Source organism: Rhipicephalus sanguineus, chromosome 7, assembly GCF_013339695.2.
Source record: "Rhipicephalus sanguineus isolate Rsan-2018 chromosome 7, BIME_Rsan_1.4, whole genome shotgun sequence".
Classification (NCBI taxonomy): domain Eukaryota; kingdom Metazoa; phylum Arthropoda; class Arachnida; order Ixodida; family Ixodidae; genus Rhipicephalus; species Rhipicephalus sanguineus.
Window position 1 is genome coordinate 62227322 of NC_051182.1, and position 26043 is coordinate 62253364.

General features: G+C 48.0%; 1 protein-coding gene across 1 annotated transcript in view; it reads right to left on the bottom strand.

The window, feature by feature from the left end:
- The window catches only part of LOC119398719 (glucose dehydrogenase [FAD, quinone]-like), a 65854-nt gene extending 49067 nt beyond the window's left edge, over positions 1-16787 (bottom strand). The window contains exons 1-3 of the mRNA XM_049417408.1: positions 16610-16787; positions 12193-12413; positions 11151-11594 (exon numbers count right to left, since the gene is read on the bottom strand). Of these exons, the coding sequence (XP_049273365.1) occupies positions 11151-11594; positions 12193-12413; positions 16610-16787 (843 nt within the window). The remainder of the gene's footprint in view (positions 1-11150; positions 11595-12192; positions 12414-16609) is intronic.
- Positions 16788-26043: the final 9256 nt, after the last annotated feature.

Below are 26043 nucleotides of genomic sequence, written 5' to 3' on the forward strand. Positions count from 1 at the left end.
GATTAATTATCGCCTTGTGCGGTTCCTGACAGGCACCTAAATGCGGGTACAAAGGCATTTCTCTACATTTCAGTGCTATCGAAATGTGGCCCCTGAGGCCGGGAATAGAATCCGCGCTGGTTAGCTTCGTAGCACGACACCTTAGCAGATAAGCCATAGGGGCGGTTCGAGCAGTCAAACACGTATCGAGAAGGATGCACGCCATGGTTGGCCGCTAAACATTTTTTAGCCACACAGCGTTCTTCAACGCACAACCTGCGGAAGCAAGCAAGTATCTTACGTGCGTAAGATACTTGCATTAGAGGCCCGGCTTGTCGTCCGTCGACTGTCTCATGCCACATGGTCACGCAGTGGTCCCAACAGTGAATACAGGCCTAAAGCAAGGCTAAAGATGCTCAAAATCAGTGCAATATAAAATGAGAAGGCCCAGAATGATATCACTAAAGAAATAACTAATAATTAATCGCAATATTTCGCCTGAAATTGCGAACAAGCTTCTGAACCATCCGGCGGATACCCGCACCGCGAAAGAGAGGGCGCCACCGCCTCCCCAAGCGCGCGATCGCCAAGAGAATCTCTGGGTTTCCCGTGCTACGCGCTTTCTCAGGCTTCACGGTAGTGGAGCTGCCATTAGGCGCAGAATAAAAGAACTACACGAAGACGTACACAAGAACGATAAAAATTACACCATCTCCCGCTAAAGGGGACCATGAGGCGATGCGAAGCCGGAGCACTTGCACGATCGCGTTCCGTTGGCGTTCGTTGGGCATGCTACCGACCTCGCGTCGTGGAACGCGAAGAGGGACGCTACGCGCGTCGTATCTTCCATCTAGCCTGGCCGTTAATTCTCACAGGGCGAGCGGGGAACGCGGTCGACAGGCGGGCGAGAGGGGGGCAGCGTAGGAGAGGAGAGAGAAGGGGAGGGGACGCGCATGCGATCGAGCTCATCGCGGCGTTGCGCAGGAGAGAATTTCGGCATGTCTAGCCCGCGTTTCAGACGAAGAGTGGGAAGGGGTATGGGAGAGGGGATGGGGAGAGGGAAAGTGGACAGGAGAAGGGGAGAGTGTGAGTGGAGAGGAGGTGTGTGGAGAGGGTATGCGCATGCGCAGTAAGGGTGGTCACGCCCACACCACCACCACCGGATTGAGCTCCGCCTTAAGATACTTCGCATCTAATAGCGCACAATTTAGCGCCCGATTTAGAACTACACCAGGGTCTAAGCAAGAACTCATTAGGGCAGCATTTTTTGTTCAGTCTCCTCTGAAATGCAAGCGTCCGAGTGTCGCATATCGACGCTGCGCTTGTTCTTTTATTTTGCCCCATGACTAGGTTTCACCGGCTGAAGCTGCTGCGCGTGACATCGTTAGGCTCAACCTGCCCCTGAATGTATCGGGCATTTCTGGAGCATCTTAGTTTACTCTGCGTGCACCACGCAAACGATGGGGGCTAATCTGGTACGGTGGCGAGATTCAGCAATATAATAATAATTGTTGCAGGTAACGTCCCAAAACCACGATATGGTTATGAGAGGCGCCTTACTGGAGGGCTCGGGAAATTTTGAAACCCTGGGGTTCTTTAACGTGTACCTAAATCTAAGCAGACGGGCCTCAAGCATTTTCACCTCCATCGAAAATGGGGCCGCCGCGTCTGGGATTCGATCCCGCGACCAGCGCGTCAGCAGTCGAGCACCATAACCACTAGACTACCGCGGGGGGTTGGAAATCCAGCGAGTGTGCTGAAATGTAGCGTGATTTATACGTGAGTTGGTGACGCTTAATATGCGCAGATTCGGACGGGAGACGACTTCGCTGGCCGCTATCATTGTACGGTGAGTGTTACTTGCTTTACCGGGCACAAGTTCGCCCAGTCGAGAGTTCGAGCGTTAGACTGCTGAATACCGCACTGTCACAAATGCGTGGCGATATAACTTTAGCGTTGAGACATATCTTAGTCACGCTGCATGCTTCGTTGGTACATCATATGAAGGTGGAAGGTGTCAGCGAAAAAAAAAAACATGAACACAAAGAACAAGAAATGGTAACCGCTGGATATAAAAATAACATTTATGAACTTCCTTGAGGATCGGGAATTAGTTGGGGGCACCTTTTATTAAACTACGTTCAGATCTCCTGCTGTGCTGGGTTCGTACTTATTCACTGGCATGTTGCACCCACATTGTTATACGATAAGTTTTTGCACCCCATGCCGAAAACCACGATCTTGCTGTGTATATACATTGTGTTTCTGATAAAAAGCACCGAGTATTAAAAAAATTAAGCATACACACTACGCGTCTCCAATTAGCGCAGTATTGCTCTGAGGCATATAAAACCCGTCAGAATATTTTTGCCAATACACAAAACTCCGCAATTAAAAAACATTGCTGAATGAACGTTTTAAATAGTAACTCGACAGAAAAATCTTCAATACAAGAGTTGCAGCGCTTGTTCAGAAACATCGAACTTTTCAAACAACGGTTAGATAATTCCCCTGCTTAATTATTTCCGGCCTTTCTTTAAAGCACGCGAATTTAAAAAATTCGCCCTCAAATGTAAGTTGAACGAGTTACGAAAGGCTGCTCCGCACGAAGGTCTATTGAGCAGGCTATCGATGAGTGCAATGGACGCTAAGTGATGGCAGGGGTGTACCGTCTAAAAAAAACGAAACTACGAAAGAGCAGCCGCCAAGTGTGAGTGAATCTTTTATCTCGGTCCTCCGTCACATTACGTTTCTTCATTGGTGTACAAAGGACAGAAAAATGGCCTATGCTGCACCAAGTGCGGCCTACGGTCTCATGTGGCATTTGCTTCGACGCCGCCGCTTATTCGTTGAAGAATTTATTTCTTGTTGTTGAAAGGGTACGCTCCCTTTGTCGCTTAACCAGGCCTCGGAAACTGAGCGCCAGTTTCGGTTTCAAGGAACATACGCGCCTCTAGCTGTTGCCGCGCATCCTAAGATCTGGTTGAACGAAATGAGGTTGATATGGATGTTCACATTTACTGTCTTTCACGAGATTTTACAAAAAAAAAATTCATTGAGCTGTAAAGAACTCTTCCTTTGTTCATTTTTTCTTTTCTTATTTCTTATTTCGTCAATTTTAAGTCGGGTGAAGCGCTGGAACTGGTCGACTTCTGTTCGTAGCTTTTGCCTCCGCTCGCCCTTCGCTCCGCGATATCACAAGCCGGATCGCGCTCGGTTATCTCGCTCGGTTCACCTACCAAGTATGAATACGGCAAAGATATGACATTTGATAGGGCGTGCAGAGAACGGAAGCCGCAGGGAGCCACGTCGAGGAGGTCAACCAACTATTGCACGAAGATGGCTAAATCGGGGCATCACATGTCTTGCGCGGCTCTGTGGTGTGTTAACCCACGGATTTCCAGTTCCGCGAAGGCTTTTCAGGTTGCCTAGTGACAACGGGTGAGCACAAGTATTTGGGTCCTATATTTGAGCAGGTATTCATTCTGCATGAGTACATTAGTGAATCCAGTTATCTGCAAACCTGAATAGACTGAGATAAGCCTAGTGTCGCTAGAGTAATTTGTTATCACGACAGCCTACCTATTGCCAGCAAAATACGTTTAATGAAAGGCTTTAATGCGTGTTGGTTTGGCGACACAGTTTGTTCATCTTTTACTTTAGGACATGTAGTTAAACGATATTAAGCAATTATAGGCTCCTTCCTGTTCATGGAAATGCATGTAGCCAGTGTGAAACTTTGTGGGCCTTTACTCCTAATACTGTCACTGAAATACATGTAATGGACTCACTGATGCTTTGAGAAATCGTTCAACAGGGAATGTCGCTGAGGCCAACGTTTCGTCAAGTGGTCTTTTGTTCGTCAAGGCTGTTGACCTGACGAAGACAAGTCAACTTGTCGAAGCATTGCCTCCAGCGACATGCCCTGTTCAACGATTTCTCATCGCTTCAAGCCTCCATCTTGCCCTAAACTTGTTTGGTAGTAAGTTCTGCGGAAAAATATGTTCGCTGTCATAACAGACGTGGTTGAGTCAAGTACAACGTGGCCTGCTCGTGATTGTTAATAATTTTCGCATTGGTTCGGATATTCTGGGTTCAATGTTTGCTCATTATGCGCGTATTTCAGTTTTGAATTATTAGCAGACTGACACTTTCACACTACCTGTATGTCTCTGTTTTTAGTACAAAAGATATGATTCTACAAAAAGATTTCAATTTTACTTGTCTTGATCAAGTTTTGTCTTATTGACATAGGCGTGCGCAGGGTTCCCCATTAGGGGGGGGGGGCAAAGTTTCATTGCAGCATCCCCCCGCCCTACTAAGCCAATGTATGGGACAGATTATGCGCCCCCCCCCCTCTTAGGTGACTAGACGGGTCAATGTACAGGGCAGATTTCGCGCCCCCCTCTTATGTGATTAGGGGGGACGGCCGCCCCCCTGCCTCCCCTGTGCGCACGCCTATGCTTATTGAGAAACCGATCGGCTTTATTTTGTCGACTTCACAACGCACGATCAAAATTAAAAAGATAGTTAACTATATTTATCAAATGGCCGCGTCGCCCAAGCGGCAAGCGGACTTACAGATAGCACGAACACATTCCGCTTGCAAGTGAAGTGGGAAAGGAGGGCTTCCTCGACGACCCTCCTCCTATCGGTTTCATGCCCTTTCCCACTATTTGCTGACCTCACCAGTGACGTCATGAAAGAAATGTTTTGTTTGTGAACTATTTCTAGCAGATACCCAGCAGCCGCCAGTGGTGGAGGCGGCGCTGCCGCAGCGTATCAGCATGCGAGAGCGTGTCCCATGGGAAGTATAGGGAGTTTCCTCCCCCTGGATTAACGTCCATCGCAGTCACCGACAGCCTGTTCAATAGATTTACGCACGCGAATGAGCCTTTGATAATTCGTTCAACTTACATTTTAGGGCACTAAAAAAGTGCCGCGTGGTAGGTGGCAGTCCCGTGTTACTTTTTAAAAATTCGCGCGCTTTTAATAAAGGCCGCGAAAAAAATTAAGCAGGGGAGTTGTCTTACCATGGATTGAAAAACACTGTTTGTGAACAAACGCTACAACTTCGGTATTTCAGATTTTTCTTAGGAGTTACTATTTAAAAGTTAACCAATCTTCGTTAGTTGCCAAGCTTTGCGGATTGGAAAAATATTCTGACGTGCTCTATATGGGCTCAGAACAATACTGCGCTAAGTGGAGACGCGTAGCGCCTATGCTTACTTGTTTTAATGCATGGTGCTTTTTAGATGCGAAGCATTTCTTAGCAATCCCAAAGCACTTTGTGCATTTCTATCTATCTATCTATCTATCTATCTATCTATCTATCTATCTATCTATCTATCTATCTATCTATCTATCTATCTATCTATCTATCTATCTATCTATCTATCTATCTATCTATCTATCTATCTATCTATCTATCTATCTATCTATCTATCCGCCCACGTCTCGGTGCTCTCGTGATCGTCTCCTTAGCTTGGGGTAAACCAAAATTGGTGTCGGAGCGTAGGAGGGCTTGACAAATATGGTCTGGTCATGACATGAATTACATAAAAATCCTGTCGGTACGTCGTCAAACCCTTTCCTACAGACACGTGGCTGATAGTTAATATCTTCCCAGGAACGGCAAGAACAGCCATTGGCAATTTAAATGCGAGAGTGTAAAGAAAACCGACGTCAGCATTGACCCGATTAATGCGAAGAATGAAAATCAGGATCCCAGCAAGAATTCAACCCAAGCGCTCTGCGTGGCAATCAGTTGTTCTACCGCAGAGCCACGCCAGGTCGAGCAACTGCTTTGAAAAAAGACTCCATGCCGGCTTAATATCGGTGCAACGTCAACTGTGGTTGCAATGCTGGCTACCTGTCTAATTTTATAACAAAGCAATAAACATTACCTATGTACCCCTGTGATACACGCGTCATGCCGAGTTAGCTTCAATTGTGGTTCCAGTTTAGCTCCGCTTTTATAGATGTCTAATAAGCATTACTTTTTTATCGCTATGAATCAGCAACTATATTCAAGCGTTGCTCGACTTCGGAGGAATAGGCTAACGAAAGTTACGTATGATATTCACATTGTTTGGGATACGGCGTCGAGAAGCCGTTGAAGAACTCGATACCGTCGAGGTGATTAAAAGAGGGCTTTATTTGACACTGAGTGAGGTCATTAAGACCCTGCTAGTAGTTCTATGTCCCCGTTTTTCTCTCGTGCTCACTGGTACTTTGTCCTCTTCAGTCGGCTCGCTGGTGCTCGCGAAGGAAACAACATTCCCGGCCGCGCAAATGAAGTTAATTACAGAGTTCCAGCGGGTATAACTTTTGTATGGGCCTTGTCACAATCAGACCTCCTTGCTGTTTAACCTTGCACGAACGGACATGCCCATCTGAACTTCTAAAAACCTGAAGGATTCTTGCAAGTTTCCATAGTTGTCTAGGTGACGCCTCGGAATGTACGATAACGATGTCACCTTCCTTTAAGTCCGTGGCTCGTTGATTGCCTGCCAAATGTGCAGACCTGAGCTGCAGCAAATATTCTTTCCGCCATCGCTTCCAAAAATTCTCGGTTAGAAGCCTTCTGTAGGCATGTCGACGAATGACATCCGATCGTCTCGAGTTGGCGTCAACGTCGACCGTGTCATATGGCATAGGAGTTAGTCGACGTGCGAGCAGTAGATCGGTTGGAGTCAAAGTGCACGGTTCCGCTTCGTCTGTCTCGACAAAGGTTAGAGGCCTAGAGTTGATTACTGCTTCGAATTGTGTCAGCACTGTCATAATTCCTTCAATGTTGAGGCAGGCTCTGCCGAGAATCTTACGCAGCGAAGTCTTCACCGATCTTATCAGTCGTTCCCACCATCCACCCCACCATGGTGCATTGGGCACTATAAACTTCCAGAGAATGCCGTTGACGGTGAGATGGTTCGCGATGTCCTCTTCTTTGGAGATGTGACATAGGCGCTTTAAATCCGCTGACGTCTTTTGAAAGGTCCTCGCGTTGTCCGAATAGATAACGCGGGGCAGTCCCCTCCGGCTGACAGACCGTCGCAAGCATAATATGAATGTTTCAGCTGTCATGTTGGAGACGAGCTCAAGGTGAATTGCTCGCGAAACAGCACAGGTGAAAAGTGCTACGTAGCACTTTGCGTCGCCGTCTTGCGTGCGTGCTAGGAGCGGGCCTGCGAAATCTACACCAACAACCTCGAAAGGGTTTGTTGGCTCTATCCGGTGACTTGGTAAAAGCGCAGTTGGAGCACTTCCTGGTCTGGCGGCGAATCGTTTGCACACGTTGCAACTGCGTACAACTTTTTTCACCAAGACACGCCCGCGACAAATCCAGTAGTGCTCTCTGAGCTGGGTGAGCGTCTCTCGTACACCGTTGTGTAGGACTTGCTGATGTGCTCTGATGACAACCAGACTGCAGTAATGATGCTTTGCTGGGAGAAGTATTGGATGCTTGACTGTTAGCGGTGACTTCAGGAGCGACAAGCGTCCACCGACTCTGAGAATTCCGTCAGCATCTATAAACGGGCGAAGGTTAGCAATGCAAGACGTGTGTTCCAGTGTCCGTCCGCGTGTTAGGCAGTTCACTTCTGCATGAAATTCTTGGTTTTGGACGTGTTTAACCCAGTAGTGCTCGGCCCGCAGGACTTCTGTCGCAGTCAGGTGGCTAGTTTCTTCTGTTTTGTGTCGGCAGCGGTCTGTAAATCGAAACACCCAAGCTGTGATTCGCAGCAAGTGCTGAAGCTTGCTGAAACGCTCAATGTTTATAACTGGAATAAGTCTCTCCGTTGCCGTCACTACTTGAACAGCTGCTATCTCGCTTCTGGCAGCTTCATCCATGTCCGGTGAAATGATAGGTTGGAGAGGCCACTTCTCGACTGAACCGTGCAGCCAGTCAAGACCATGCCACCACACTGAGCTGGATCTAACTTTGTCTAACGTCACACCTATCGTTAGTAAATAAGACGGATTCTCCAATCCTGGGCAATATCTCCATCGGGATGGTTCTGTTCTGCACTTGATGTCCGTGATACGATTAGCAACGAATTGCTTCCACCTCGTGCAGTCTCCTCGTATCCATGACAGTACAATCGTGGAGTCGGCCCACATAGTGTACTCAATATGAATGTCGTTTAGTGCACTGCTCGCGTATGTCAGCAGTCTAGAGCCAACCAGTGCACCCAAAAGCTCCAGGCGTGGTAGCGTCGGTTTCTTAATAGGTGCCACACGTGCCTTGGAGATCAGCAAGATGGGTCGTTCGGCCATGGTAGTAACGGCGTATATTACGGCTCCGTACGCTGCTGGGCTGGCGTCGCAGAAGACATGCAGATGCATTTCACTTGGCAACTTCCTCCTTCCGCCCAGATAGCGAGGAATCGATATTTCCTGCAGTTGTGGAAGCTGCCGTACTAGGTTTTGCCATTCGTCTCGCAGGTCATCAGGTAGTTGGTCATCCCAGCTTATTCCACGAGTCCACAGTTTTTGGAATAGTATCCGTATGGCAATGGTGTACGGTCCAACCATTCCGAGTGGGTCAAATATTCTTGACGTCGCCTGTAAGACGAACCGTTTAGTGTCAAGTTTCTCTTTCATAAAGTCTAGCATTCGGTCGACCGAGAAACTGAACTCGTCCTTAACGGGATTCCAAGCAACGCCAAGAACTTTAACAGATTGCTCATGAAGCACTACCAGTTCTTGACTGGCAGACTCCTTCTGTCGTTCCAGTGCAACCATTAGGTTAGGTGAGTTTGTGGTCCATTTGCGTAGGACCATTCCCGCTGCTTTCATGATTTGTTGCGCTCCACGACAAAATTTTTCAGCTTCGTCTTCCGTGTCGGCGCCAGTAACCAGGTCACCTACGTAAAAGGACTCGGCCAGTCTTCTTGCTGTTTTCTCTTTGACACCTTGCGTTCTCCTCACATGGTGAAGGATGGTCGCCGTGAGGAGGAATGGGCTGCATGTAGCTCCAAAGGGTACACGAGTCATCCTCCATTCTTGGAGCTGACTACCCATTAAGTCACCTTCGGCAAACCACAGGAACCGAAAAGCGTCTCTGTCTTCTTTCCGTATGGGTATTTGTAGGAATGCTTCCTCTATGTCAGCGATTACCGCTATAGGATGTGTCCTGAAACGCAGAAGTATCTTCCCAAGGTCTTGGTGGATGTTGTCTCCCTTTTCAAGGCACTCATTGAGAGACTTGCATCCCTTGTCATGAGATGATGCGTCGAAAACCACCCGTACTTTCGTAGTCAACGCCTGCTCTCTGATGACTTCCTTGTGTGGCATGTAGTACAACTTGTCTGGCTCCGGAGGAACGTCATCAACAATTTCGGCGTGTCCCGCTCGCACGTACTCGCGTATGGTGTCGTCGTATGTCTGTAATAATCCCTTTTGCTTCGCTAGACGAGTAAGCAGCTTATGGAGCCTTGTCACAGCAACTTGCTTGTTGTCGGAAACCTCGCATCCCCCCTTCCAAGGTAGCGCCACTTCATACCTTCCGTCGCAGTATGTTATGGTGCTTTCGAAGTTTTGCATGACCTTGCTGACTTCATTAGGTCTTTCAACTGAGTCGGATATGCCAAGGTGCTCCAGTTCCCAGAACGTCCGCAGAAACTCATCTGACTCGACTACTTGAGTCTTCAAGGCGCAAACCATCATTCTCGCTGTGGCACACTGTGATGTCAAGAAGGTAGTACGTCCTTGAAACGTCCAACCAAGCTTGGAGTTCATGGCAATCAGTGAATCATTGTCCTCACACCGTAGGACTTCACCGGTCAGGACTCTCCACATTTGATCGGAGCCGATCAGCACGCTGATTCCATTTTGTGTGATCACTGATGCGTGTGCGAGTTCATCGGCTACGTCCCTTCCCAATTTCTTAAAAGAAGCGACGAATGAGACTTCCATTCTTGTTTCGTCGATGTCTTGGCAGATGTGCGGAATCTCAATGGCACTTAGCGAAACCTCCATGTCAGAAAACTGACTTCGTAAGCGAAGCTCCACTATTCGTCGATTTTCGGCCGCTTGGTTTGAGGCACTGGCGAAGGTGTTGAAAGCCATGTTTATGGATCCGAGGCATTTTAAACCCAAGTGTCGTGACAACTCCTGGGTGACAAAGGTACGCTGACTGCCACCGTCAATACACCTCGCACGTAGCGGCAGTTGTGATCGCTTACCGCCCAGGCTCGGAACGTTTGGAGGAAGACGCACGCATTGTATCCATCGCTGCTTCGCCGTCGTCTCCCTAGTGATGAGCAAACTGTCGCACTTGCACGGTCAGTCCGGGCGGCTTGGTGCGAGTCCTGTGGAATCCTGTCTGGGTCACACATGCTCGAGGCATGTCGGCCTTTGCACTTCGAACACGAGATCCTCCGCTTGCAGTCGCGTGCCCTGTGGCCTTTCGTGGTACATCGGAAGCACCTTTTGTCACTCGACAGCACTTGCTTCTTTTGCGTCAGGGACATGCCGGTAGGACACGCTTCCATGAAGTGCTGCTTGGATGAACAGAACGCACACATCTCGTTGTAGTGCTGATAATCACGAGTCGATTTCGTATGGAGAACAGATGACGTAGGCTACTTCCAAGGCCGACTACGGGCTGGCTGGGTCGCCACATGTTGAGCCCCGCTGTCTCGTCCGCTGCTATCCTTATAGTCGTTTTTTTCGAAACTCTCTAGTTCGACCGAAAGGAGCTTCAGGAGACCGTCCAGCCCTGCGTTGTCCGCGGCATCATTCTCAGCTTGTGAGGCACGGTGATACAGGACCACGACGTCTCGGGGTAATGCCTTAAGTATGACGTCGCAGAGCATCGACGAAAATAAAGACCGCTGCACACCCAGTGACTCCAGCCCTCGGATGTTCACGAGCACGTGGTCGTAGAGTTGTCGGAGGGTTCTTGTATCAACAGATGCTCGAACAGGAGTCAGCTGACGCAATCTTGCAAAGTATTCCTGCTCTTGGCGGGTCTTGTCCCCGAAGCGCTTCTGTAGTAGGTCTACAGCGTCCTTATAGCATGCTTCAGTCATTGGAAGACCGGCCACCGCTGAGGCACCGTCTCCTTATAAAAACTGTCGCAGATAGTGGAATTTCTCCGTCGTGGTCAGGGTGACGTTGTTGTGGACAATCTGGAGAAACTGCTCCCAGAACTCCGTTCATTTACACACATCTCCAGAAAAGGGCGCGATCGTGAGCTTCGGCAGCTTGGCTCCCGTCCTCTCTGATGGTGTAGCGATCACATTGGTAGCCGGCCCCGACCCCGATCCCTCTTCTGCTGGTGTGCTTGAAATGCGGTTCCGACGGCTTATGAGTTCGGCGAGAATGCGCGTCGCGTTGTCTTCATACTCTAAAATTGTTTCGTACTTGGATTGGAAGTCCTCGTCCGTGACGACGCTCTCTAATTCGTTGTTGATTTTGTTCAACTCATCGTTGTTCGTTTTGAGCCTCTCGTAGATGGAATCGAGCTGCTCATGCGCTGCGGAGTCGTTGCGAAGTAGGGCACTTGCCTCCTTGATGATCCGGCTGTTCAAAGATCGTCGTGAAGTCCGCTTCGCCTTGAGCTTGTCCACTTCATCCGGCCAACTCGTAGCCGTCGGTAGGTCTATCCCGGGCTTCGGCACCAAATGTTTGGGATATGGCGTCGAGAAGCCGTTGAAGAACTCGATACCGTCGAGGTGATTAAAAAAGGGCTTTATTTGACACTGAGTGAGGCCATTAAGACCCTGCTGGTAGTTCTATGTCCCCGTTTTTCTCTCGTGCTCACTGGTACTTGTTTGTCCTCTTCTGTCGCCTCGCTCGTGCTCGCGATGGAAACAACACATATCATCGCACCGTAAAGTGCACTTCGTTTCGATAATACTGACGTGTGTGGGGGTTCAGGTTACGCCAGACCATAAGATACCCTTTAAACGCCAGTGTAGTCGGCATTCCTGGTAAGGCCACGATGTGCACACAACTACTACTCTTACTAAAAGGCGTCGATCCACCTCGTAACGATCGGCTCAAAGTAATAAAAAATGCAGCATAGACAACTACTCGCTCACTGCTTCGCATGAAGCCGATTCCGACAAGGCATGGGATCTGCCGAATTTGTTTTATTGGTAACACCCTGCGTATTCACTAGCGGAGCGCTACAGAAGTTGGTGGAATAGGTGTCGTAAGGGGAGAACCGATCACGTGCCAGTGATTGTAGCGAGCTCCCATACTCACCTGATCCTTCATAGAAAGGCAGGCGTGCTCCTGTGGCTCAGGCAAGTATTTCCAGTCGAACCTGTCCTCGATGAGCAGCGGCGCGAACAGCGGAACCTGCGCGAACAGCGGAACCTGCGCGAAAGCGTTCTCCATTCCTCCGGCCTCGATCAACAGCACCGTTCTTGTTGGGTCGGCCGACAGGCGATTGGCTAGCACGCATCCCGCCGAGCCTCCGCCTACTGAAAGCCGGCGTGAAGTGTAGAGGAATTCATGAAACGAAATAAACAGTATTTATGCTTTCATAGTCTCAACTTCAGAATTCTCAAATATACACGGTTTGAAATGCAGAAGTTTCGAATAGACACGGTCGCGGATACAGCCGCCGCCAGGCAGCACTTAGTAAAGCTGTGTGGCTTTTCTAAGTGCTGCAAACAGTAAAGCGACTTCGCTTTACTGTATGAAGTGAGGTCCGGTTGCGTTAGAACGCGTTATTATAAAGCGAGATTCAGCAAAGAAGAAGAACAATGCACATGCTGTGGGGAAGATAAGGAAACGATGAAGCCTGTTCTGATTGAATATGGAGATATACGCCCAGGTGCACGTTTGGGCACGAGCCTACATGAAGCCTTGTGTTTTAGGAACAACTATGGAAAGCTGAACAAGCCCGTGTAAGAAATAAGGAAAAGACGGTTAGAGTATTGGTGGCAGAAAGCTAGAGAGAAAGTACAAAGTGATTAGTGGGAAAAGCAAGGACAATCTGCCGTAAGAGGCAGAGAAGTGGGCTGTGAATTTGTTTTTCTCTATAGTAAGATTGATTTCATCGTAGTGGAGAAGGCATTACGCCAGCTTAAAGAAGAAAAGAAAAGCTTGCTCTTTTTTGTCGAGCCTGGTGCCCCACATGTCACCGCCCCGTAGTAAAGGGGGACGCTCACAGCATCCGTACACGCCAGGGCGCCTCGATGTGTCCGCCTTGAAGCGGCGGCGCTGGAATCGAGGCACCCGAGGGTGTGGGCCGCTCCAGCACACTGCGCAGCATTTTACGGCATTGTTCGCAAGCCTTCGTGAAGATATGACCTCTCTTCGCCCTTTTTAGCACCCTTGCTTGTAACCCAACAGTGCCTTACACTAACTACTCAAGGGGAATCTGGCGCTACACTTTAAGGAGTAGCTGTGACTGTTTATGGCGAGTCCTGACATCTTGCCTCTCGAAGAAAACGCAACAGAGGACGGCCTGGGACCCCATGGTCTCGTGTTTTACGGCGCTGGTACATTTGCGACAGCCACCGGGGTCTGGTCCGCATTGTCCAGTAGACGGTGTGCCGTGCAGTTGGAAAAGTGACTCTGCTCATCGCGAAGCACCTGAACTTCCAGCTGGCGCGCTTACCGCTGTCGGCGAGATTCGCTAATGTTCTACGGGAGTTTTGTCAAGTGGCCGCATTGGCAGACGTAACAGGGTGCGTCTACTGCTCACAAGTGCGCAATAAAAGCCCCGGCGGTGAAGGTGTGGAAGTCTGCACGGAAATACGACGTGTTTACGCTCAGCACTGACTCATATGCCGAATACAAAACATGTTGACGATCCCAAAAATAATAGACAGAATGAGCCAGTCATGCATGCAGTACATGTCGCGCTTACCAGTTTTGTGGTGCTCTCTGTTTGAATTTCTGCTTGAGGTTATTCCATGCACGTGTTCGTGTCGGGAGATCCGTGGTTCGCATTGCAGTGCTTGGTAATTTCCATGCAGTTTTTTTAAGACGAAAGTGTTTTATGCCGGGGCCACCAAGACTTCAGTGACGCATTTCCGTGATGGAATTCAAGTCGAAAAAATGCACACAATTAGACGGCAAAGAAAAAACTTTTTGTCAACGGGAGTCGCACCCACGACGTCATTACGTCATAGCCTTGATCGACTCATTAACATTGTTAATAATAAAATTGGCATACGAGGACACGAGTGTTTGGGGAACCTGGTCGACAGGTTACGAAACTAACAGCATGATATAGGTCTCATGTGCATCATGAAACCCTTTCACCCCCTCACGTGTGGGAGATACCCGCATAGAGCAGGTCATGATGGGCCAGTAGACGCCACACGCGATTCATAGTCTATTCTACCAACAAAAGAAATGCGAAAATTGACAAAACTGGAAATATTGTAGGGCACTTTGCGCGGTTAAAGCACAAGAAAGACATACCGGCGATCTTAATATAGCAGACAAGCGCTGACAAACATGCTGCGACGACCCTCACCAATCAGTGATGCGGTGCAGATTGCAAATAAATGCGCTGAATAAGCGGTTGTGCTGACGATTATGTTACATCAGTTAGTGTGGCCGTCCATCTCTAACGTCCATTGTGGGTGCCGCTTCGGCCATCATCTTCCACAATAATGGTGTCAACATATGTAGTACATCTATAACAAAGGAAACAACGTATTCAACCGTTGCTCATGTCTGCGGCAATACGCCAACGAACGCCACTATTCATCGGCTCATCATCGAACCGTAGCGTGGACTTCGTTGCGGACATGATAAAAATGACGTCTATGTTCTAACGGGAGTGCCGACGTTGCGTCGTACCATAAGTTACACTTTACGCCTCATTCACACAGCTGTCAAACGCTCCGTCGCGTCACCGTCCCGACACCGCTTTTCTTCAGGCGAGAGGATTTTCTGGTAGTTTTCTCCTCGAAAACGGGTTTATAGCGACGTAGCGCGGTGCTCTACGTTTAGGTCGCAGGCACTGTGCAGATTGGACCAATCAGATGTATTAACCCAGTGCGATGCGTGCACATGTTTCACAACCACATATATCTTCGTCGCCGAGCTTCTCGCGGTCGTCGCTCTGCCCTCTTGCAAAGCAATGGCAGCATCATAAAAGTGCTCAGTACCACGAAAGTAGTTACGTGGTTGTCATGGCAGGCGACGTGAAGAAAATCCTTCAAATGGGTGCGTTACAGTAATATAAACGTTCTCTTCGTGGTGTGCTACTAAACAGTTTATTTTTAGATTACGCAAACATTACACAGACGAGAAGTTATTTCACATATTTAATCCATAATGTTGATTTACTTTCTCTAGGTTCAGGCGACCATGGGACCAGTCAGTCAACACTGCATAAAAACGTGTCACTATCGACGTTGCCACCGCCGTCGCCTGTTTATACACTGATCCATCGTGCCTGTTCAAAGTGTTTTTGACGTGACAGTGACGCGACGGAGCGTTTGAGGCTGTGTGAATGATGTCTTACGGCCCAGTGCAGTCGACATGCTCAGTAAGCCCACATACGCACACAACCACTGAATTTACAAATAGACGGTCTATAGACTAACGCGTCGCTCACAGCTAAAAAAAGCAGCTTCTCGCTGAGTGACCTCAATGAAATAAATTCTGACAATTCTTGGAATCTGCCGCAATTTTTGTTTACATTACCGTTTTCAAGTATATTTGCTTTCTTGTAAGAGCGTCATTTCCATTTGAAGCTAAGCAAAAATGATGTTTAAGCTTGCTTGCCCACCCTTGCAATTTTTTTATAATATAATGCACGCATTGACCCCTGCCATTTCAGCGACTAACATTGGCGAAAGGTGGAGAGATTTCCTTCATGATGAGCAAGCGCAGAGAGCACACTCGGGCGCGAGCGCCGTCTGCTACGACGTTTGCTTAGAGATGTATACGCACTGTCAGCCTGAGAAGTGCGATCAGGTGATCGGAAAACCTGTATGACGGTGATTGTCGTACTGCCGATATCGTTACTTCTGGCCTATATTAGGAACTACCGTATCCCATGTTCGACGTTCGCACGATAATATTAAAAAAATTGGAGGGGTGTACACTACCACCTATGTAGATAGAGCGTTAGATAAAGGCAGGCAACTTGGGACACGCAAGAACACTACAACGTGTTAGTAGGTGTAACTTTTCAGCATGATACTTTTAGTCTTATATTTGTAGCTTCATAGCAAGAATGTATTTCGTTTTGAGACGTAATTTTGCCTGTCAAACACTCGCAGTCAGACCCAACACGGCCACGGGTTGCCATGCACACGCTCGCCATCAAAACGCTGCCAAAACCTCGCGCTGTATGTGATGGAGCTCTTAGGGGTAGGCAGCTAAGGGTGCGTAGGCCTGGCGACAGCGAGCCCGAAAGCACAATGTTCCCGTCGAAGTGTTCTCTCAAGCGTGCAGATACATTCCGGACAAAATACAAGTTGATTTCCGCCGCGTACACGTAAAATCGAAGGGAAAGGGGAGTAAGGCTTGAGGCTTCATAAGCCCCCTACCCCTCGCTATGAGGGTGGCTTTGACACCCCATAGCACATCAGTGCATGTTCGCGAAACGACACGAGGCATGATTGGGCCGTAGGTGCGAAACATGTGCCTTAATGATGGACGCAACAGATTATGTGAAATAATACAACGCAGCTTTGCTTACCGATCACGTAGTCATAATGGTGATAAAGGATGGGCGTGTCGACGGCCAGATCCGTGGGCAAGTTCACCAGTCGAAAGATTGATACCAAAGTGCCGAGGAAAGTGAGCAGCGGTTCAAAGCCGTAGCCAAATACGCTAACTGCACCCCCCAGAGTGTCCCAGGTAAAATCGAGAAGCATCGTTTGTTAAACGTTCTGCTGCGAAACAGCACGTGTGGACCACTTGCTCTCAAACGAGGCAACTGCTTGCGAGCGCTCGGCGGAAGGTGGTCACGTGGCCGACAACTATTATCGATGAATGAACTGGCCTTCTGCTATCATTCACATGTTATCACGTTCGCATTTTTTCTTCTAACGCCTGAATTAGACGCATTGAGGAGTGCTTCCTGTGGTGACAACAGGAACAACGTTTCCACGTGCTGACGTTGCGCCTAATCAGCTTTCGGTGAAAAAAAAAATATTATGCCGAACAGCACGCCTGGTGCGCAGGCGCGGATACTGCTAGTATGTGCTCCAGTGGACTGTAAGTTGTACAGAGAAATATATTACAGCAATGCTGTTATCTTTGTTCCTACATACTGTTAGCAAAATTTCATGCTACGACGAGAACCGGTTTCGGACGTTTTTTTGTTTTTATTTATTTTATCTCCCTCTCTCTCTGTCCTCTTTCCGACCCCTATATCCCCACCCCTGTGCAGGGTAGCAAACCGGTCGCTCGCACCAGGTTAACCTCCCTGCCTCTTCCTTTTCATCTATTTCTCTCTCTCTCTCTCTCTCATGCTACTTACCACAAGTACGAATACCACATCCCTGAGAACAAATGCTACAGATTTATGTTTGCATTTTTACATAAACAAAACAATAAAAAGATCGCTGCCGCAAGTATTCACAGCGAAGGTGTTCTAGCTCGCAGTAAAACGTTTGATCATGCCTGAAAACTATCATCATCATGAACGGGTACGTGCCACAGAATTTGGACAAATCCCACCACTCACGGCTACGGCGCGCCTGTAATAACCGTGACAACGAGTACAGGGAGAGAGAGAGAAAGAAAGAGAGGAAGAAAAATCCTTGCACATAAAAATCTTAACGAGGAGGGATTTGAACCTGCGTACCCTCGATCCAAAGGCGAGCGCGCTAACCACTCGGCTATCCAGGCACGCTAGCAGAGCACAGCCTTGTATAGTATAGTGTAGCAAAGGGTGTGGGAAAGGGAAGTGAGCGTTAGAGGAGACATGTGATGGTGAGGAGGAGGGGAGAGAGTCAAGCGTAGCAGATTAAGAATGATAAAGAAATAGAGAGCAAGGAATGTAGAAAGAAAAAGAAAGCGACACCGAGAACATCAACGAAAGCGAGAGAAGGAAGTAGATAGAGAGGAAAAGGGATTAAAAAAAACGGAAGCAAGCATCCCGCTGGCTAGCGACCATTTACCGCACCACGTGGTCAAGTTGGCGTTCGCAGTAGCTAAGCCACGCCAACTGATGGGGGCATCGCGCGCAACCTCCGCTCTAAAGCTGGCTGTGCCCGATCGTGTCCTGAGATAATAATAATCATCATCAGCCTGTCTACGCCCACTGCAGGGCAAAGGCCTCTCCCATGTTCCGCCAATCAACCCGGTCCTGTGCTTTCTGCTGCCACGTTATACCTGCAAACTTCTTAATCTCATCTACCCACGTAATTTTTTGTCTCCCCCTCACGCGTTTGCCATCTCTTGGAATCCAGTCAGTTACCCTTAATGACCACCGGTTATCCTGCCGACGTGCTACGTGCACGGCCCATATCCATTTCTTCTTCTTGATTTCAACTATGATGTCCTTAACTCCCGTTTGTTCCCTGACCCACTCTGCTCTCTTCCTGTCTCTTAAAGTTACACCTATCATTTTCCTTTCTATCGCTCGCTGCGTCGTCCTCAATTTAAGTTGAACCCTTTTTGTAAATCTCCAGGTTTCTGCTCCGTAGGTAAGTACCGGTAAGATGCAGCTGTTATATACCTTCCTCTTGAGGGATAGTGGTCGATTACCATTCATGATTTGATAATGCTTGCCGAATGAGCCCAACCCATCCTTATTCGTCTAGTTATTTCACTCTCATGGTTCGGCTCCGCGGTTACTACCTGTCCTAAGTAGACGTACTCCTTTACAGCTTCCAGTGTCTCGCCACCTATCGCAAAGCGCTGTTCTCTGCCAAGATTGTTCCACATTACTTTAGTTTTATGCATAATAATTTTCAGACCTACTCTTCTACTTTCCCTATCCAGTTCAGTAATCATGAGCTGTAATTTGTCTCCCGCGTTACTCATCAATGCAATGTCATCAGCGAATCGTAGGTTACTGAGATACTCTCCATTAACTCTTATCCCTAACTCTTCCCAATCTAGGGCCCTGAAAACCTCCTGTAAACATGCGGTGAATAACATTGGAGAGATCGTGTCTCCCTGCCGTACGCCCTTCTTTATTGGGATTCTGTCGCTTTCTTTATGGAGGACTATAGTGGCTGTGGATCCGCTGTAGATTTCTTCCATTATGTTTATATAGGCTTCGTCGATGCCTTGATTCCGCAGTGCCTGCATGACTGCTGATGTCTCCACCGAATCAAATGCCTTCTCGTAATCTATGAAGGCTATGTATAGGGGTTAGTTGTATTCCGCGCATTTCTCTATCACCTGATTGATAGTATGAATATGGTCTATTGTTGAGAATCCTGTACGAAATCCTACCTGGTCCCTTGGTTGATTGAACTCTAATGTCGTATTAATTCTGTTAGCAATTACTTTTGTAAGCAGCTTGTAGACAACGGACAGTAAGCTTATGGGCCTGTAATTTTTCAGGTCCTTGACGTCCCCTTTCTTATGGATCAAGATGATGTTGGCATTCTTCCAAGATTCTGGTATCCTCCCCGTCGAGAGGCACACAGTATACAGGGTGGCCAGTTTCTCTAACATGATCTCTCCACCATCTTTCAACAGGTCGGATGTTACCTGATCTTCACCAGCAGCTTTGCCTCTTTGCACTCCCTTTAGGGCTTTCTTTACTTCTCCTGTCAATATTGGTGGGATGTCAGATTCCTCTGCGCTATTACTCCTTCTTACGTTATCATCCTGAATGCCTCGGCTGCTGTAGAGATCTCTGTAGAACTCTTCCGCTACCTCAACTATTCTATCCATATTGTTTGTGACCTTGCCTTCCTTGTCCCTTAATGCATACATCAGATTTTTGCTTATGCACAGTTTTGTCTTCATAGCTTTGAGGCTTCTTCCGTTCTTTAGAGCATGCTCAATTATCTCCATATTATACTTTCTTATGTCGGCTACTTTACGCCTATTGATTAACTTCGAAAGCTCTGCCAGGCTCTATTTTGTCTGTTGCATTTGAGGCCTTCATAGCTTGACGTTTCTTAATGAGGTTCTTCGTCTCTTGGGATAGCTTACCAGTGTCCTGTCTAACGACTGTACCCCCGACTTCACTGCACACTCCTTGATGATACTAGTCAGATTATCATTTATTGCGTCAACGCTAAGGTCGGTTTCCTCGGTTAAAGCCGCGTACCTATTCTGAAGTGAAACTCTGAATTCCTGAACTTTCCCTCTCAGAGCTAGTTCATTAATCGGCTTCTTGCGTATCAGTTTCTGCCGTTCCTTCCTCACGTCAAGTTGAATTCTAGATCTTACCATTCTATGGTCACCGCATCGGATCTTGCTAACTACTTCCACATCCTGTACAATGCCCGGGTGGCCGCACATTGTGAAGTCTATTTCATTTTTAGTTTCGCCATTAGGACTCCTCCACGTCTACTTACGAGTAGCCCATTTTCTGTAGAAGGTATTAAAGATGCGTAAATTATCGCGTTCTGCAAACTCTACTAGTAACTCCCCTCTGGCGTTTCTAGAGCCGATGCCATATTCCCCAACTGCATGATCTCCAGCCTGCTTCTTGCCACCTTTGCATTAAAGACACCCATCAGTACAGTATACTGTGTCTTTACCTTACTCATTGCTGATTCTACGTCTTCATAGAAGCGTTCAACCATTTGATCATCATGGCTGGATGTAGGCGCGTAGGCCTGTACCACCTTCATCTTGTACCTCTTATTAAACTCAATTACCATACATATCACCCTCGCATTAATGCTATAGTATTCCTCTATATTCCCAGCTATATCTTTATGAATAAGGAACCCCACTCCTACTTCTCTTCTGTCAGCTAAGCCCGGATAGCATAGGACGTGTCCGTTCTTCAGCACTGTATAAGCCTCCTGTGGTCTCCTAACCTCACTGAGCCCTATTACATCCCATTTAACACCCTCTAATTCCTCGAATAGTACAGCTAGACTCGCCTCACTAGATAAAGTTCTAGCGTTATACGTAGCCAAATTCAGATTCCAATGGCGGCCTGTCCGTACCCAGAGATTCTTAGCACCCTCTGCTGCGTCGCAGGTCTGACCGCCGCCACATGAATACACCAATTAACCCTCGGCCCTCAGTCCCCAGCGGCTGCGAAGCAACTGATAATAATAATATCTGGGGTTTAACGTCCCAAAACCACGACATGATTATGAGAGACGCCGTAGTGGAGGGCTCCGGAAATTTCGACCACCTGGGTTCTCTAACGCGCACCCAAATCTAAGTACATGGGCCTCGAACATTTTCGCCTCCACCGAAAATGCAGCCCCCGCAGCCGGGATTCGATCCCGCGACCTTCGGGTCAGCAGTCGAGCGCCATAACCACTAGACCACCGTGGCGGGGCGATCGTGTGCAGAGAGTCATTTGGCATCCTAAGAAAGTGCGTGCGCCCGAGGAGGAAGCCGCGCATCTAGAAGCTGGACGTGTCGATCGACGGGGAGTACCAGCGGTGACGGGCCTCTGCTAGGCTGCGCCAGGCTTTGCGCGACTTAGGGCAAACTTCCCGCCTTTTTGTTTAAAAATAAATTCTCGGAAGGTACTCCTTTCCCTCAGGAGCTAGGTATGTCTATCCATTTGTGCACAATTTTGCTATGAATAAATATTATCCAAATCACCGCAAAGGCTTAGTAATTAGCAAGCTCATAGGATTTCAGTGCGCGACTACAGCGATCAGATTCGATATTTTAATGACATAAAAGGCTCCCTCATGTCGCATTGCCTTGCAGAAAAAAGTACCTTGTAGGGGCAAAATTCACGAGGCGCAGTTCTGCCTGGCGTCCTCCAGAGGTTACCACTATTCGAGTGAAATAGAAAAATAGAAGTGGCAACCACTGTGTGACAGGTTCCTCTACGAACTTCAAATTTCAGAATTATTAAAATTGTCAAAGAACCACACCTAAGGAGCTTTGGCGCGACGGCTGTGTGACTCCTCGGCAGAAATGAAGTCCCTGTGGCTCGCTTTTTAGAAGCATTTGTAAGAGCTGGGGGAGCTCTGTGGCAGCATACTTGATGGCGAAGGAGAATTTCGGGCCTTGACCCTGGCTGCGACCTTTCCATTTTTTTTCTCATAGTGCACGCTAGCTGCGATGGACACCAGCGGCGGTGTACGCGATCGCCACTGAAATAGGATGTTATTGTGAGCTCATAACAGCTTACGCAGTAAAAAAAAAAAAAGTTTCGAGGCCGACTTGAACCCAGCAATTTTCTGTAGTATTCAGGTATTCTACCACAGATCCACCTTTTCTTTCGTGGTATTTGCTGAAAATAGATAAGGCACTTCGGTGAAATTAGATACCCTCATAGAACAAGTGTTCGTAATCCCCATAGACTCTCACGCCACCAAGCTGAATTCAGGAGCATCCTCTCGAGCAGAGTTAGTAGACGACAAAGTGGCAGCACTACCCAGTCGCTCCCTTGTTCGGCTGTGCTAGCCTCAGTGTTAACGCGTTGGCAAGAAAGGAACACTGCGACTTTGCATGTTCCCTGCATCAGTGAACAAACCGCGCCCTCCGTTACGCGAGAAATCTGATTCGTTCTTGCGAGACGCGTAGTTTTCGTGAAAACTCGCACTTTCAATGCTAGCCCACAGCGTACACATACCATCAGCTTTGCGAGGCTTTCCGTAGCCACGTAGGTTAATTAAATGCTATTGTCTGATATTTTCAGTTGAAGCTCGCCCTGTTTTACATAGCATTCGTCAGTGTGGTCTCGTAGTGCATCAATGTCATAACATCGTACGCGGGAGGTCGCGCGGGCTCGCGATGTGCGTATCTCAAGTTGGCGATACATTAAAATAGGGTCTCTATTCTTTGACAGCAAAGCGTTGTTATGAATGGTGTGAGCGGCGATTCAGTCATTCGAAGACGCGTCCGCTCCACGCCTTTCGTGAAGCGAACGCTCTCAACGCCGCCCTTCACCAGTGTTGTGTTGGTTTCATCGCCAGCGCTGTGCCGCTTCTTTTTGTGCGCTTGTTGATAGATGGCAGCACACTGCAAGCGATTTGCTATTTGTGTTATTTGCTTGTTGACTGGTTTGCGAGCGAAATTTTCTCCGCGAGCAGACGTCTCATTATTAACATGGTGACGCTGAGTGGTCGAAGTCATTTGGCGGAGGAAATTCTTGAGATTGCTTTCAGCAGTGATGTTGAAAGACACCATCTTGACGACCAAGATTTTTCACTGGACGCAGAAGGCTGTGAACGCACCGTGAGTGACAGCGGCGATGAACGATGAGCTGCTAACTCACGAGGAGTGAGTTGCACTTCACCTCCCCTTTAACGTTCTTTTGCGCTCGTAAGTCACTTTGATTGCATTTAATGTATAATATCCTTGAGCGAGATCCAAATAACAGCATAATTTTTTTTGTTCATTGCATGCAGTGCAATTATCGGGGATATTATGAGGATGCCGCATGCCGCCAACACGCTCGAGCACGACCAGGCAAGCGAGATGGTTTGTGCGATGAAACGTGCAGTCACGGCCACAATCCACGCCTCTTGGCGAACTTTTCCTGTACTTCACCAGTGCCTTCCGAACGGCACTGTTGTCCGACGATTGCTTCGATGTTGCGAAAAGCATACGTGTGCATTCTTTTCGATATTCATATTTCGATCGTGCTGATCCAACCTGCAACAAACGAGTGAAGTGAATTAATTGCACACGGCTAGAGTCTCAGCACGGCTGTGACACAAGCGCTACTGTATGAGAATATTAAATGCTTGTGTTCCGTTGAAGGAGTAACTCCGCGATCCTGACTGCGCAATTAATAACGACGGCGTAATATGCTTGCAAACCAGCACCACGTACGTTAAACATGCGGTCCGGTGCAGCAGCGATGGCGCTACTCGCTAGCGGCCTACTACTGCGGCAAATCCGTCAGCCAGGCTCGGTACGTACTACCTGGATGTGCCGTTCAGTACATACGCCAATTCTAATTCATGCAGTTTTCTGTAGCACGTACCGAATTTCGCAAAGCATCGTTGACGCAATGTAACGGAGCTTAAATATAACCTTTTACACTACAGGAAATACTTGTGTAGCGAGCACTTAGCACTATCCATGATTTGGGAAAGTATTTTGGTCTCGTGTCCATTTCAATGCAGCTCATGACTTCATCCGGTGAAAGTGGCACGGGCCGTACGTCCGCACGTCCTCTCTGTTCCTATGTAACAAACGGGTTACCCTCCTCCGGGCGCCATCTTGAATTGCACGGTGCGCCACCTATAGTTCGTGGGCATTGCGAATATTCCTTCTGCTCGCATCGCGACACAATGACGAACACATAGCACTAAAGAATTCTGTGACGTCACGTGCAAGCCATGTATACCGTGTTGTGGCCGACGGCGTCGCTAGGCCTCTCACGGCACGGCTATACGATGAACGACAGCTCCCGATCACAAAATGCTTGCTGTACTGTTTTCGTCCCCGTTATTTTACACACACACTGCCGCTATCCGAGTCCGCTATCCGCGTTAAGCTACGGAGCGATGCACTTACAACGAATGAGACGGCTCGTAGTCGCGGTTCCTGTTGCTCGCCTTGCATCGGCGGTCGCATGTTGCTTCAATCTGTCTCGTATCGGCGCTCGCCTTCTCGCTAGACGTTTGACAGCGGTGGCTGCATGGCGCAAAAGAGACAATTTAAATTTATTCATTCCAGCAGCTTTTATTTTCTGTGAAACATATTCATTGCTTCACCGGTGGCTGGTGCGAGCTCGTAGAACTCACCACGGCGACCGGTGTGGCGGTGCGAGTTCGCTACGCCGCCGGCTTGGTACCGACGACGTAGCGAAGCCTTTTTACCGCTTAGAAGTTGCAGCCGGTGAAACATCGGTTCGTTGACACTCCGAGAAGCAAGAGTTGGCGGTGGTCGGGGCGAGCGCGTCGCCGGCGCCGCTCTCACACCGGCCGCCGGCCGGCTTGATGCCGACGCCCAGGCAGCACGCCGGCATTGGACCAATCTCGGAACAATGTTGGTAAACATTGGCAGAAATATTGGTCCTGCGTTGGCTTTTGGGGGTTTGCTACACCTAAATGTGCATTGGTCCAATACTGGATGCCAATGATTTTCCAATAATGGCAAAGATGGCTGTAGCCAACATTGTCTGTCCAACATATCGCCAATAATGGCAAGGATGGCTGTAGCCAACATTGTTCGTCGTACGTATCGCCAACATTGTATAAATATTGGCAGCTCCAATATTTTTTGCCAGCCTTTATCGTTGGCTGCACCATCGTTCTTTCATTTCCAGCGTTTAACGCTGGAAATGAAAACATTTTCCACTGAATGTGTAGTTTAACGTGAGGTAGATTTTTGTGCATGTAAATAAATGCATGTTGCCCACGCTTTTGCTTTTAGGCAAGCAGCAGGGATAATCAGCGTACAAAAGCTGAGAGTACACACAAGTTTATTCTGCATGTATACATATGGCAAAGATACTGCAAGTTTTGAAAATAATTTCGCATTTCGCGCTTTGTTCTGCTGACCGCTTGCTGGCAGATAACAGCTGCACAGAACCTACACTAATTACCTTCAATAACGTCCTTATATTAGAAAGTCAGTGAAAAGCGAAGCGTGATACAAAATGAAATAAATGAACATGTACACGTGAACAGACATTCGATACAGCCGAGATCCATAACCACCTTGAACTACCAGAAAGTTCATCGCCTATTTATTAATTAAAAGGTGACTGCGGCAAGAGCTTGAAAGTCTGCGACAACTTCACAACTAATAAATATTTGTGTGTTACAAATCCATCATTTCTTTGCGCGAATCCAGCGGCGAAGGGCAAATGAAAAAAGGGTGTTAAGCTGACGCACTACAACGCGAGAAAAGAACAAAATAGCACACGCAAATGCTGACAACATCGTTGAGGGCGAGAACTTAACCAACCTACTTCGAAGCGCACAATAAAGCCCCCCACATCGGTATTCACAAACTAGCAAATTTAAAAAAAATCTTACGCGGTAATGCAGACAATAATAAACGCAGCACACATTTCACTTACGAACAACACGGAAAGTAACATGCGACGAA